At 38.5% G+C, this 15,040-nt stretch overlaps 1 protein-coding gene across 2 annotated transcripts; it reads right to left on the bottom strand.

Annotated features, from left to right (window-relative positions):
* Nucleotides 1–3,509: 3,509 nt before the first annotated feature.
* On the bottom strand, nt 3,510–15,024 carry PUS7L (pseudouridine synthase 7 like). 2 transcript variants are annotated; one of them, XM_059847055.1, is made up of 8 exons: nt 13,754–15,024; nt 12,918–13,077; nt 11,781–11,976; nt 9,990–10,088; nt 8,427–8,508; nt 6,797–7,074; nt 5,147–5,200; nt 3,510–4,561 (listed from the first exon to the last, which is right to left on the bottom strand). In XM_059847055.1, exons 1-8 carry the CDS (start codon nt 14,649–14,651, stop codon nt 4,238–4,240), a joined length of 2,091 nt encoding a protein of 696 aa, XP_059703038.1. In that variant the 5' UTR covers nt 14,652–15,024; the 3' UTR covers nt 3,510–4,237. The 2 variants fall into 2 exon arrangements, with proteins under 2 accessions (XP_059703038.1, XP_059703039.1); XM_059847056.1 differs by having other exon boundaries at nt 12,918–12,996.
* Nucleotides 15,025–15,040: the final 16 nt, after the last annotated feature.

Below are 15,040 nucleotides of genomic sequence, written 5' to 3'. Positions count from 1 at the left end.
TATTACAGGCAGAAGTTCTGCAAGATAAAGGAAAGGTTTGTCCTCATCAGCAGGTTATAGGAGCTCAAACCAGCAGCTGACAGGAACTGGCACTGAGAGGAGTTAATGGAGTTTTAACGAGTGAGCTGGGCCAATAATCACACATCTACCTGGCTTCTGAACTGCCTTCATGATAGGAATGTAATTTTAAGCTGTCTCCTTCTGAAAGATCTGAAAATGTGCACATTCTCATTGAGGATCAGACTAGTTGTCAAATTTGTAGGGAATTAAAAGTAACAGGATTTCATAGATTAAGAACATTTGCATTTCTCCCATTCAAACCCCCAATTATCTATCATCTGTGCTGAAAAAAAACCAACTGGTCACTGAACTTAAAACTCCTTTTGTTAAGAATAAAATTAGGAACCCCTCTTCATTAGCACTAGTGAATTGCTTTAAGGATTATCAGAAAAGGATGGTAGCAATAGAAGTGCTTAGTAAAATGAGAGATGTCTTAACACATGAATCCTTTCCTTAAATTTAGATCAGTGCATAATGATAATCTTCTTTTCTAAATGCAGGGGTGCAGATGTTTTGCTTATATAGATTATACTTACAAAGCTTAGTATTGCACTCATACAAAACTCTCTGAATTCAGCTGTTCAGGTACACTGTCCTGCAAAATAGCAGCTAGGATTAAGAAAATTAATTACAAATAAATAAAATAAAATAAAGGATATTTATCATATAAACACTCTAACAGCTAACCTGACTTCCCTGGTAGAACATTTCTACCCTAGGAATTTAACCTATGGGCACACATAATTAGCTCTTTCACCTTAAAGTTGCTGAAAGAATGATTTGCTTAAGAAGATTAGGAGTTTTAGTGTTCAATAGAAGTACTGACAAATGATCCTAAAATGATTATAGGGGAACTCTTTCAACACCATCTTCTGATCTTTTATTTTGAAACAGCATGCCTTTCAGTCAAAAACCTTTTATCCTGATCTTTTGTGTTTTTCCAAATCAATGCTCAACTTTTAATACCTTCTGTATTCAAATCATGCATGCAATGAGATGGTTTTCAAGGCTCTTTTCATCCACATGGATGATGACCACAATAGTCTCCTTAAATAGAACTTTAGTGCTAGTTTATTTCTTCTGGTCATTGTAACCTCATGCAGCTTCCTGTCTGCACTGGAACACTTTACAATGCCTGTGCTGACACAAGTCTTTTTGAACCATGCTATACCAAAATCACTGAAGTTAAAATTAATTTTCCAAAACCAGGGGGATTTTAAGGGCAGGTGGAAGACAGGTGATACTGAAAAGCAAAGATGGAAGAACGTTGAATCAGTTGGGTCATGGCAGGGAAATGGATTATTCCATCATTTCGCCTGTATACCATAAACTTGAGGTGTGCAGTAAGCACTGTAATAGGGTAAGCATTGTAGGACACCTGCAGTGGCTCTGAAGCTACTATGTGCATGACAGTCTATTTCCTCATATAAAAGCTAAGGATAAAATTCTGAATTACTGACACAGACTTACAGACTAATCCTCTTTTTTAAGGTATAGAATTTTCTGTATCCTTCATTGCTGCACAGTTTTATACACGCATTGAAATTATGTGAGTTCTATTTCTGTTTTTCCTATTCCTATAATTCTCAAGCTTGGGAAATTTATCATACTCAGCTGTTAGCATAATCTGAAAAATTACGCAGTCATTTTATCAGCTGATGCAATAAAGAGAAATCAATTTATAAACCAATTGATATTACTGATTCTTGCTCAGTAAAAATGAGTAGACTTTCCTACTTTAAGTTGTGCTGCCATCTATAGGCAACCCAGGTTGGAAGAGATCTCTGGCCTCTAGTTCAACTGCCTCCACAAAACAACGATAACAAAAAGGGAAAATTACCTGATGCTCAATGCAATTGCTCACGACCCTCTGTTTGATGCCAGACCTCCCTTCCCGAGCTCAGATCAGTTCCTCTTCCAGGTAACTTCCCCCAGTTTATATACTGGGCATGATGTTCTATGGTGTGGAATATCCCTTTGGTCAGTGGAGGTCACCTGCCCCAGCTATGCTTTCTCCCAGTTTCCTTTGTGTACCTCCTCACTGGCAGAGCACGAGACAAGAAAAAAGTCCTTGATCCAGGATAGTTAACTTAGCAAAAAGATCAAAATATCAGTGTGGCCAACACCGTTCTCATTCTGAATCCAAACACAGCACTGTAACAGCTACTGTGAAGAAATTAATTCTACCTAGCTGAAACCAGGACAGTTGCTAAAAGCTTTATCCCATTTGGTCTTACAAACCTCCTCAGATGCAGGCTGCACAGCCTCTGGGGAACCTGTTCCACTACCTGACTGTCCTCACAGGTAAAAAGTCCTTCCTTTTAACCACTGTAAATCTGTCATTTCAATTTAGGCTCATTGTCTCTTGTTCTCCTGCCACATCCACTATGAAGAGCCTGACTCCACCTTCTTGCTAACCTCATCATGGGTACTGGTGAGCTGCTGTTGATTCCCCCCCAAACTGTCTTCTCCAAGCTGATGAAGCCCAGTTCCTTCAGCATCTCCTCAAATGACAAGGGCACGATGAAGCCCAGTTCCTTCAGCATCTCCTCAAATGACAAGGGCACAATGAAGCCCAGTTCCTTCAGCATCTCCTCAAATGACAAGGGCTCCAGTGCCCTAATAGCTCAGAAGCTCTTTGCTGAACTTGGTACAGTTCTTGTACGTTTTTCTTGTGCTAGGGACCAAAACTGAATGTAAAAGTTAAATGTGGTCAAGCAGCTGCTGGAAATTGGGATGCAATACCTTCCCAAGATCTATTGGTCGTGTTCCTGCATTCCAGAAGGCTGTTGCTCATTTTTGCTGCCAAGGAACAGAGCTGGACAGGGCCCCTGCTCAGCTGCCCACCATGTCCCTGCAGAGCTGGGCAGTGGCACTGGTGCTCCCTTCTCGTGGGTAGCACTTTACATTTGTCCTTGTTGAGTGTCATATGGCTCCCATTGGCCTCTTCCTTCCACATAGCTAGGCTGCCCTGAACAGCAGCCTGATCCTCCAGAATATCCATTTGTTCCCTTCATTTGGTGTCATCTGCAGATTCAATGAAGGTGCATTCCATCCACTCATCCAGGCCACTGACACAGACATGAAGCAGGATGGGCCCAGAAGACACCCCAGAGACACTCACTCTGGGGAGGGTGTGAGCCCTTAACAACTACTCTCTGCATCTCATCATCCAATCACATTTTCACTCATCTGGTTGTTCACCTATCCAAACCACAATATCCTAACTTGGTTTCACAAATATTGTGGTACAGTGGCAAACAGATAAGGTAAATGATGCCTTTTTTGTTCTACCCTTTTTCAAAAATCCACTCATTTTATCACAGTTAACTGCCTTTTTTTTTTTTTTACTTAATCAAAAAGAAAATAGGAAAGTTTTTTTCCAAAGTTGGTTAGTATTTTTTTTTGTACTACCACAAGACTTGACAGTAACAGGAGTAGAGCCTGCATCTTGTAAACAATGGTTTGGTTTTATTATACATGGTTTTGGTTTTATTATAAATATTTTTCCAGTGATGTCAAGTACTCACCTGATCTTGAGGAGCTTACTGAAATACGCACTCCCAGCTATGCACTACTGAATCCTGAAATCATCAGCATTAACCTAATTTGGGGCATTCATCAAATGTCTGATAATGCAACTGACAACTTGTCACTGTTGACTCAGGACTTTAACCTTTTAACACTAAGTACCCAAACACAGTGAAACACAATATATTTGGGAAACCTCAGTACAATTTTTCAGTTAGAAACCTTTAGGCTGTAAACTTGTAACATTATTGCTTAAATAGCATTTAGTATAAAACATATAAAAAAATACTATGAATTACAAGACACATATGTTTGCTGCAAATATTTCGCAGGACTTAATTTTGCAAGCCAGATGTCTATGCAAATAGGAAATTCACGCTGGTTGCCCATGGTTTCTTAAAGTTCTGTTAGACCTTCCTCGTGCAACAGTTTTACCCCAATGCATTCAATGCATTCAGAGTTTGGAATTATTTTGAAACATTCCAAAGGATTTTGGTAATGCTTTTTTTCCTTATCTGTATGAATCTCAATCTACAAATTTTTCCTGTTCGTGACTTGAACCTGTTATTCTCCGTTATGTTCCTGGCATTACATGTAAAATAACAACATTGTACAATATTCCTGCAATCTTTCGTTAAGTGGAATCTTAAAAATCACATTTCATTATTTCTCTCAGACAGACTGTTGCATAACATGAAGGATCAAGGTCAAATGATATATGAAGAGAGACATTTAAATCATTCAGATGGTTGTCCTCAATTTTGATCTCTTTTTCACTACTTTCCAAAAAATATGAGAGATTCTGAACATTCTTCAAAATGAGTCTGTAGCATCCAGGTACATTTAGCTGTAACGGAGACACTCTGAATTTGCACAACTCCAGGTCATCCTGAGAAAGTCTTTCATGGTACCATTGTCCAACTTTATTACTGGGATACTTGATGCTGTGTCCCACCATCGGAAGAACCACCTTCAAAGAAAAAAACAAACATATTTGAGGTAACGCTCATCCATTCCCCTTTAAATAAATGTGATCATTTAAAATGCGTTTAAACCTTGTGTTTTGGGGCCTGAAATAGTAAACCAGTAGATTCTCTTGTGAGAATCTACAATGAAGCTGTGCATTAGCAGGTATATTGAATGCCATTAAAGCAGAAAAAATAATCAATGTATCAGGATTCCTAAAACAAGGCAGTATACAGCAGCAAAGACGTTTACTTGCCATACAGTCAGTTGCCTTGCAAGACTTCAGAACTACACTTTGAAACCTTCAAAAATTAGAATGTTAACTTCTTTTGAAAGTTTTTCCCAGTAGACTGAAATCTTTCCCAAAGCATTCAGCTTCAGGATAAATATTGCCATACTGAAAATGACACTGTACTTATTTCCACTACCAAGTAAATATGAGAGTGGAAATTAGTTCACATACGTTTTCTTCAATTAGCATTCTGGCAGGGACAAAGACTGCACCAGTTAAATTGATCACATTATTTAAAACAAAACGTTTTGATCAAATAAAAAGATAAACAACTCAGAATTTTTCATACAGACTTACTTGGTACATAGAATATTTGTTAGCTGATTCTTCTGCAGCAGTGACGACATGAACCTGACAAGACATTTAGGAAGAAAAAAACACCAACCTTTTAAAAAGTAAAAACATATGCTTTATTTTAGGAATTATGCACTGAACTCACAAACTTGCATAGAATGTTAAGGTTATTTGACTACTGCAGGGGCAATAAACTTGGATATGAAAAAATCTTAAAATATGCTTAATTTATATTAATCAGTTTACTGATAGATGGCATTGCATTAAACATTTGCTGATGCTGGTTACCACTATTATTCTTTGAGTCTGAAGTTAACAAAGTCAATCCCATCTTGTGCTACATCAGCAAATGTAAAAATACAAAAAAAAATGTTTCATATTAAGAAGGAATATATCTATAAAAAACTCTGTAACTCAATACTGAATTTAATACATCTGCTTTTAATTTTACTTGATCTAATTGTTTCATTAACATTCACTCTCAAAAATACTGGTAAAGAAAAATCTCAATTGAAACACAAGCTCTCCATAGGGACTGGAGGTAACCTTTCAAATGCTCTTGCCTACAAATTTGTAAGAGGTTCACCCAAAAAAAATTAATTACATTCTGCCTCTGCACACATCTGTTTGTTCTCCAGGAAACACTGCACAGACAGAATCATGGAAAAGGTTGTGTCCAGCTGCAAAACATTGCCAAGTCCACCACTAAACCCTCATCACATACATGCAGGGATGGTGTCTCAACCCCTTCTCTGTGCAGCCTGTTCCAGTGCTTGATAACCCTTTTGGTGAATAATATTTTCTAATACACAATCTAAATTTTTCTGGCACAACTTGAAGCTATATCCTCTTGTCCTACCACTTGCTACTTGGCAACTGTCTTCACAATAAGTTATGCTAACTCTAAAAGAAAGAGCATCTGAAGAGAGCACTTCAGAATGGACTTGAGTATGTCAAAACCTGGAACCAGACACTTCATTGCCAGATTCTACTCACTGGCTCACCTATGGCTTCATGCACAGCTCCCAGGCTGAGCTATGGGCAAGCAGAAGCACTCCCTTGCCTTTTAGTACTTTACCAAGAAGACTGCTGCATTTTTTGAACAGCTGCTACCAGTTTAGACCCAACACCAGTGTAATTGTGCTAAACATGTTTTGCCTCTGTAACTGCAATGAGATTATCAGTTCAGCCTGAGGCTACCCTTCACCCTGGACTCACACTCAGCATTGTATTTAGGAAAGGCCTGATGTGGAGAACAAGACTCATATCTGCACTGACTAGTAATATGGAAACACCCAGAGTCTATTTTGAAGGCCTTCCCCAGTCAGATCCTAAGGACATTATATACCATGGAGACCAAATTTTCACATATAACATTTCTGACCTCCTGTTCCTTCTTCTCACTCGAATAAAATGGACAGCCAAAATAGATTAAAGCTGCTAATTATATGTCTAGCTCGTAGCTCTATTTATAGTGAAACAAAAAAAAATCCTACATTATGTTTTTTTTAACTTAGTCACAAATATTAAATATTTTAATGAAAGAACCAAATTAAAGGCATTACAGTATGTCTGCTTATGTATTCAAGTACATAAAGGTGCTTGGGGGTTGTTGTTTACTTTTTACAAAACCTACTTTACAAGAAAACTCACCTTGTCATTCAGGGAAATGCTTTCATCATTTTCTTCCAAGAAGACAAGATCACCCTCGACCACTTTTGAGCCATAAGTCTTCAGCCTATATGATGCTGCTTCATTCCAAATTTTACTGCAATAAGCATGGACATAGAATATGCGCAAGGAGTGAGGAATGTTGAGCCATCCTTTGGTACAACCTTCATGATTTACACCATAGCGATTTAAAGCTCGTAGCAACATCTTCTCTCTTACTTTAAATTCTGGCAGCATTACAAGTGTGCCCTTTGCATCTTCTGATATAAACAAAAATAACCATGTCAGTAATCCCTAGTTATTCAAGTATTACCTGACATTTAAAAAGATAAAATAATCAAATAGAGAAAAAAGGTGCCTAACGTCTCCATGCTTTGATTATTTCCTTCCCTCCAATGTGTTGTGTTAGACAAATTTCATCTTGTATGCCTATTAACACAGACCCATGAACTTTATTCTGTTTCATGCAGTATAAATTAAACTAGCTGTCATTCAGTTATTTGTCCTAGTTCAAACAATTTTTTATTTTTTTTTAGAAACTTATTTTGTCACTCCAAAGTGGGTTTTTTTGAACCAGGTAACTGGAAGTAAAAACCAAGCTATAAAAGAACATTAAATCTCTATTTCTCATCATTTCAGATGTATTTCACAGCAGGTAAAAACCATGTCTTTATTTTAAACACAAAAATTATATTGGCCTTAGGGAAGTCTGACTCTTAGCCAAGATGAAAATGCATTTAATCAGATTTTTACTGCATTATATACATGCTGTATATTTAAAATTTTACAGGCTTTTTTTTTTTTTTTTTTTGTATTACAAGTGATTACCTGATGAAGCCTTTTACGCAGACTTCTATGTCTGCTTTCAGGAAAAGGCAAGCAGCTGCTTTCATGGTCCACATCAAATGGAAATCCGATGCATCATATAGCCATGTACAGAACAGAATCATTTATCTTACACTTTTTTGTGAAACCAAACATATCTTTGTCTTTTGAAGCTATATATCATAGTTGGTATGTCAATCTACAGTGATAAGCAGGCTAATAGATGTGGAATATTTGAAAAGAAAAATATGTTTGAGGTTGAAAGCAACTTCAAATTGGTGAGAAAGTTTGGCTGAATGATAAAACCAATAAAGATGGCCAACAGAGCACTCTGCTCAGCACACTCCTGCCTTTGACCTATTTTGTTGATTTTAGTTCAAGAAAGAAAGAAAGTAGATGTGTTAAGTGCTGAGTATGAGTTGGGTGCCATATTCCTGTATACTTCCCTCACTAGGGAGAAAAAGCTCATTATCCAAAAGCAGACAGATGGAAGGAGGCCAGGACTGCTCCCTGATAAATCTTAGTTTCTTCCAGCATTATGATATACAGTGTTTGCTTCCATATTTTCTTGCACCTGAAGTACATTCATTTTCCACTATTTTGCACTTTAAGGGCCTCATCCTCATAAAATTTCAAAATGTACAAGTCTATTGAGTTGCACATATAAAAATTATAATGAAGTTCATTATAATGAAGTGTAAGTAGCATAAAGCAGTAGGAAAATAAAAAGTATTTCCCTGTGCAGCAACACTTTACATAAATACATGGACAATTTAAGTGGACATACCAGTTTGAAGAAAGTATCTTTTTGCATTGTTTACAGGATCATCAGTATCTTCGGGTGTGAAAAATAATTTCACAGCTTTCACCTTAAAAGTACAATTTTTTTTCAGTTAAATATGACTATTTGTCAGCTAAACAGGTAATCATGCATCCAATTCTGTCTCAACATATTCTGCAAGCTCTCAAAATTAAATCAGTTCTTTAGTGTCAAAGTCAAATTCTTCCTTTCACAGAAGATCTCATGAACCACAGAACAATGTGTTGTGCCCCTTCTCAGATTAAAAAGGGGTTTTAGTCACCCAGAAAATGTAAAACAGTTTTCAAAGCTCTGTGAGAAAACAGGTCACTTTCTTGGTCATCCAGTTCAAACTTTTCCACGTGAAATTGTCATGATTCTATCCTGAACAGGATGGTTCCTTCCATCCTGCATGCTTCATGAAAAATTTAGACTGAACACTTTCACAGTCTCATACAGAGGGAAAACCTTTTTTAATTTTGTTTTTTAATACTGATCTGTATTAGGTTAGATGACACTGTGACAAGGAAAACACTACACTAATCTCTGCTACTTGCAATATTGGAGGAGCTACTCAATTTGCTAGCACTTCTACCAACCCGTGACACCTGGCTCTTGTCCTCCTCTGTATTGGACTGTGCAAGCCCATACTGGCACATTTTTAATATAAACAGTAATTCCTACCTATTTTAAATTAAATTACTAAGACTAAGGATTTAAATCATTACTGCTCAGGGGCTGGCACCTGGTCCAGCTGCAGTCTGATGTCAGATACATCAACAGCAACTTTCACGGACTGCTCTCAAATCTTGATTCTTGTATTTGAAAGATAAGCTTTCCTGATTTTTCTCAGAATCAAAACAAGATTAGAAGAAAAGGATATTCAAGTATCCTTTTGACTTTCTAGTGTTTGATTAGTCTTCTTCCTACTTCTTCTATAGTGCCAAGCACTACACCACATACGCTGAAAAGTACATTACTCTTATCTTATTATTACTTAATAAGCGCAGAACTGAGAGTTTGAAAAGTAGTCAAGGAATAATGGAAAGCAGAAATCTCTTCTAAATAGCAGATAAATTACCGCAGTATTGAAAAAGTAAATCCTCTCTTATGAACTTCTGTGACATTTTTAAGAAGTAAACAGACCCCCAGCAGGATAGAGAAGCTACAGTTCGGAGGTGATCAGGACCGTGAATAAACATTGTATGAAGACTGCTTCTTTCCAGTGTTCAAATCCTGTATGGAATGCAACTACTTTCCTGCCAAGTGGCATGATGACAATCCCAATCGCATGCCAATCATAGACAGAACTATCACCCCAGAATTATTTAAAGCTTCACCTGCTGTTTAAAAAGAGGTTTTAATTTTGGTATGAATATCTTCATACTTATGTTGTTATCAAAACTGATCTAGCAATTGCTTCCAGCACACAGGTGGATTTATCTCACAAATGAAACTGTTCACTGAGAAGGTCAACTCCAGTGTTAGACATTACAACAGTAATATGAAATTCTCTTGACAGTAAGTACTCAAATTACAAAATGGAAATACCATTTTTTCATTCAGTAAAGCCAATCCTATTTGATCTGTCTGAACAATTTGTCCTTGTCCAAACCGCTGAGGTCCGTAGTAATTCACAAAACCTTTTGTCTAGAATGAGAAAGAATAAATATGTTACATGCATGAAAGTACTGGGTATGATCAATAAGACCAGGCACACAACACACATACATCTATATTTACATCCAAAATGTATAAAACCGGAATCAGAAGTTACATAAAAAATAAACCCCATAATTTATTATAATATTTTTGGCACTAAAAAGACATCTTAAAAGACTATCAAGGTCTACCATTGTCTTCACATTATTAAAAAGACCCCAGGTAAATGAAATCCCAGGTAAAATTAAAAGTATTTCTATACAGTTATTTATTATAATCAAAACTATAGGTCAAGTCAAAGTAATTAGGCTTTTTAAATGTGTCAGATTATGGAATCTCTATTCAAGCAAATGCAGCACAGCTAATGAACAGTAACCACTGGACATTTTTTCTTAAAAACACAAATCTTTTTAACATGAGATAATTTCTGTTATTACTGCAATATAAAGGTCAAAAGTGAACACTTCTGCTAATTGGGATTTTAAATCTCCTGATGAGTTCTAGGTCACACGTGGGAAGTAAAATCATTGTCATGAGACCCAAGGAGAACACCCTTTTCTAGAAAATAGTAAGTATACATGGAGTAGACAAACACAAAACAAATACTTGTTTTGTAAATGGTTATTAGGTTCAAATTTTATTATCTTGCTTTGGACACCTATAGGTCCCATACACAATTTTGCTTTCACACAAGATGAAAAATGCATATTTTGGATTAATACGTATCCTGTTTTGTCATTTATCTTCTGACCAGTAAGGTAAATCTAATAAAGCAAGACACACAGTCATAGGAATTTGAGTTCATTTTCCAAACAGCAAAATAAAACAAGTCAGATGGAGAAAAGAAAGCATTGTAGTACCAACTGAATGCTTTTCTCAATAACAAAATTAATTTCCAATGTACATGCAATGCATTTTGCTTTTGCACACTGGGTAGTTTTCATTCAAGACTTTATTCCTGGATTAATCTTCTAAGAACAATTTGTATTATAGTTATTACTTCAAAAGATAGGGCAAGAAAATCAATAATGTAAAAATATCTACAGTTTTTCCCTTCCATAATTTATTTTTCTTGGTGGTTTAAGAATGTCTGATGATCAGAGTTTCCTTCAGGGACTAAGGAAGCAGAATCAAAATCTATTGCATTTCAGGAGAGTCTTCTTTCTCAGAGTCGGACATTCCATGTATGTTCATACCATGACAGTTTTTCATCCAAGCCAACCATGCATGTTCCTCACATGACCAAAAAAGGCAACCAGCTGCGATGTGCAGTGAGCATATGCGTGTATATACAGGTATCCCATACACATTATATGGATGTGTAAGTACATTGTTTCCCCCCTCATCTGCCAGAGTGAGACCCATCATTTGGCTGGCCTCAGCTCTGTGCAACAATGGCTCTTACATCCAGACTCATTTGTTACTGAATTCCCCTTTTCTTTTGCTGTACCACCCTGGGGTCTTCAGTCTGAAACATAGAATCAATTCACTTGTAATCCCTTCTTGGAAGGCAATTTTACTCCTGATTCCCTAAGTAATGCAGGAAAGACACAAAACTGCAAAAAGCACCAAACTTGGGAAATATTGCCATTATTGTGCTATTACATGCATTTTCCTTAAACGTACTTTTTATAACAGCACAGATTTAAAACTCTGCTCATTATCATGAGTCTTTCTTACCTCAACACTTTCTACTGCTTCAGCTATTCTCTCCTTCAAATCTGCAGAAGAGTCATGACTGTGGTGCTGGAGATCTCTCACAACTATGTCAAAGTGATTGCCCTTCAGCTGACCAAGTCTGAGGTGCTGGTGCGCTGGACGGATGTTGTATATTTTCATACCCTTTTTTTCCATTTTGTTTCCAATTTCCTTCAACCTGAATGAGTAATTGGAAGACATTATGAACCATCCTCTACTAAAGCTATACAACTTCTGATGACTGTCTTTTTCACCTTTGCACTGATACTAAAAACACTTTAAAAAATAAAATGGGATGTATAACAATTATTATGGGAAAACAAAATCAGATGCAGAGATAGAAGTCTTAAAATTTAGTAAAAATCCAGAAATACTTTTTAAATTATTGGCATTTTTATGATACAGATGCTGGAATTAAGCAATTCATGGAACTTTCTCAGAGTAACTGCACTGAACTTTTTAAATTGAAAAACTAGTAATTTTTTACTCTTACCTCCTCAAAACCTGTTTTTCATTAAAGGAAAAGAAAAGGTAATGTGCTCTAGCAAACTGCAAAACACAATTACTCTTTCTCTGTCAGCCTTAACAAAAACAAATTCAGTGCACTGACTCTCTGGGTGTGCTTGCACATGCTTGCAATTGGAAACACAGCTGACAGTTCAAATATTTACCCCTTAAAATATCTACTCAATCTCTTTGTTCTTATGTGTAAATAACAGTCATTCAAATCAAAGGAAAATTTTAGCATAAGAGCTTGAATCCTAAGCAATATTTTAATAACTTCATAAACTGTTCATTTATAAAAACATATTTATTTCTCTTGCTGTGTGGAGGCATTTACCTGTTTTTCTTCATCATTTAAACACTAATGCAAAGTTTTGCTAATTATCTCTTGGACAACTGGCCTTACAGTCCAGTTTGCAGTGGAGTTTTGCCATTGGCTTGAGTGCCAAGCTGCATATTCCCTAAAGCCACGAAAGATTAAAGCCATCTCCAATGTGCTATATACAGGGAAGAGGAAGACACATCAGTAACAACATTTCAAGAGATTCCACCATGTTGATACTTATTAACACCAAAAACTACATGGTAAATTGCTTGCACCCAGATTTTAAGTACCTCTCAGGAGTCACCTTCTTCACCACCATAGGCTGCAAAGTGATAGCCTTCTTATCTTTGATGCCAGTGTAGCTGAAGTCTGAAGGAAGAACATTGAGTTCAGCTGCCAACAAGCCGATTGCTTCTAGTGTTTCTAGGTTTTCTTTCTGAAGGGTGAAAGCTGCAACAATCATCTTAGAATTATTAGAAACTTGCCTTTATGTTTCAGTCTTCTGCCATGACAGACAGGCAGGTTCTTCCCCTTAAACTGTAACAACGTGGAAACTATAAAGACACTGCCCTCCTACCCCACAAATCTAAATCAAATGGGACTTTTACAGCACAGAAGGAAAAAAAACAAAAATGGTACACAAAACTCAGACCAATCAAAACCTCTGATGCCTTTAAAAACAGTACCTCATAAAATGCAACACAATTCAACAGACATGCATGGACGTATTGCAGGAAACATTGTCTGTACCAGAGAATGCTTTGAAGAATGAGATCATAAGTCAAATTTGACCTTACTAACTTGTTCAGTATCTAGATGCACCTCCTAAAATCCCACAATTATTTTCAAGGGAAAGCTATCACCCTGGGAATACCACAGAGTTAGTTAGTGGCTACAATCAAAAGAACTGTAACCATTATCAGCGAGCAGTTTATGTCAAATCGCTGCAGCAACTTGATTCCTCCATTTCATTCTCCAGGGATGTAACACCACTGCATTGATAATGATTCCTTTCAACATAAACAGTGACTTGACAGGCCTATGTGTCATATAAAAATGATCCTGAGCATCAGTCTTATCTACAGAACACCATAATACTTGTCACCTTCACTAAAAACATATTTACCTGTATAAATATCTTGCTTCTCCTGAAAACCACCAGCACACCTTTTTCTGGACCAACTTTTTTCTCGAAACCGTACCATTATTGATGTATTTGGCTGATCATTGACATCTGTCACAGTAAAAGATTTTGTTTCTAAAAGCTTTCCAAATTTTCTATTGATAAAGTGGTGAACTGTTTTTCTATGCTCTTTATTTCCATCAGGCTCAAAGGAAAACGTAGAATTTTCTAGCTTTGCATCTAAAAATTTAAAGAAATCACTTGTTTCCTTTTCAGTCACTAACTGACAAAGTTCTCTGTAATCAGGGTTCCCTTTTACAATCATTTCATTGTCTTTTGTAACAGTGACTAGAAAGGGGAATTTCTGTCTAACAGCACTGTGTAAATCAGCTCTAATTTTCTTGTCCAGCCTAGGTCCTAGCGAGAACTCCCTAGCACCAGCATCAGCGTTGTTTTCCAAGCCCCACGCATCCTTCACACGGCAGGCAAATTTGTGGAGCAGTTCGCTCACAGGCTTGCCGAGCAAGGACTCCAACATAGGGGCTTCCCCGAGGCTGGACTGCAGCTCGGGCTCTCCCTCAAGCTCACTTTTGCCCGGGGATGCAGCACAGCCGCCTCCCGCCCGGCTTGGGCCGCGCCCCGGGGACCCGGCCGCAGCATCCCGGGGGCACCTGGGGGCACTCGGGCCGGGGGGCTCCGTCCTCCTCTTTTTGGGCTCCCGCGGACACGGGCTGTCCTGTGCCGGCGGCGCTTCGCTGGTCTTCTGGAGCAAATCAGCTCGGGAGTCCCCGAGGGAGAGTTCGGGCACCTCGAGCTCCGTCACTACGAAGTCCCTGGGCGCGTTTTTGATGGTGCCGCGGAAGCCGGTGTGCTCCGTCAGGTAAGTGAAGGAGGGCAGCATGGCTGCGGCCTGCCCTGCTCCCCGCCAGGCCGGAGAGGAAAAAGGCGGAGGGCCGCAATAGCATCAGCTGCTACGAAAAAGGCTGCTGAAAGGAGGGGAGGGAGGGAGGCAGGGAGGCAGGCAGGCAGGGACGGACGGACGGAGGGAAGCAGGCAGGGAGCGAGGCACGGACGGACACAGGAAGGCGAGAGCGCCGCGCACTCCCGGAAGCCGCCGCCAGGGGGCGCCACGGCCTCCTCCTCACCCTCCTTCCATCAAAAGGGTCCAAGGACGTTACCAAGTTCCCCAGGGCTGGGGGGGAAGACAACGAGACAACGAGCCCCCCTCCTCGCGGCCGGACATTGGTCGTGCCGGGGACGAGGCCCCTTTCGGCCGCCTATGGGAGGGCC

This window comes from Haemorhous mexicanus, chromosome 5, assembly GCF_027477595.1.
Source record: "Haemorhous mexicanus isolate bHaeMex1 chromosome 5, bHaeMex1.pri, whole genome shotgun sequence".
NCBI classification, from domain to species: domain Eukaryota; kingdom Metazoa; phylum Chordata; class Aves; order Passeriformes; family Fringillidae; genus Haemorhous; species Haemorhous mexicanus.
Note: the sequence above shows the minus strand (reverse complement) of the source record. Positions and strands in the feature narration are given on the sequence as shown.

Coding starts and splice junctions, on each gene's coding strand:
- PUS7L (XM_059847055.1), bottom strand. CDS start 14,651: ATGCTGCCCTCCTTCACTTACCTGACGGAGCACACCGGCTTCCGCGGC. Junction 11,977..12,917: donor AAGAAGGTGACTCCTGAGAG/GTACTTAAAATC, acceptor TTACTCATTCAG/GTTGAAGGAAATTGGAAACA. Junction 7,075..8,426: donor AAGATACTTTCTTCAAACTG/GTATGTCCACTT, acceptor TGTTTATATCAG/AAGATGCAAAGGGCACACTT.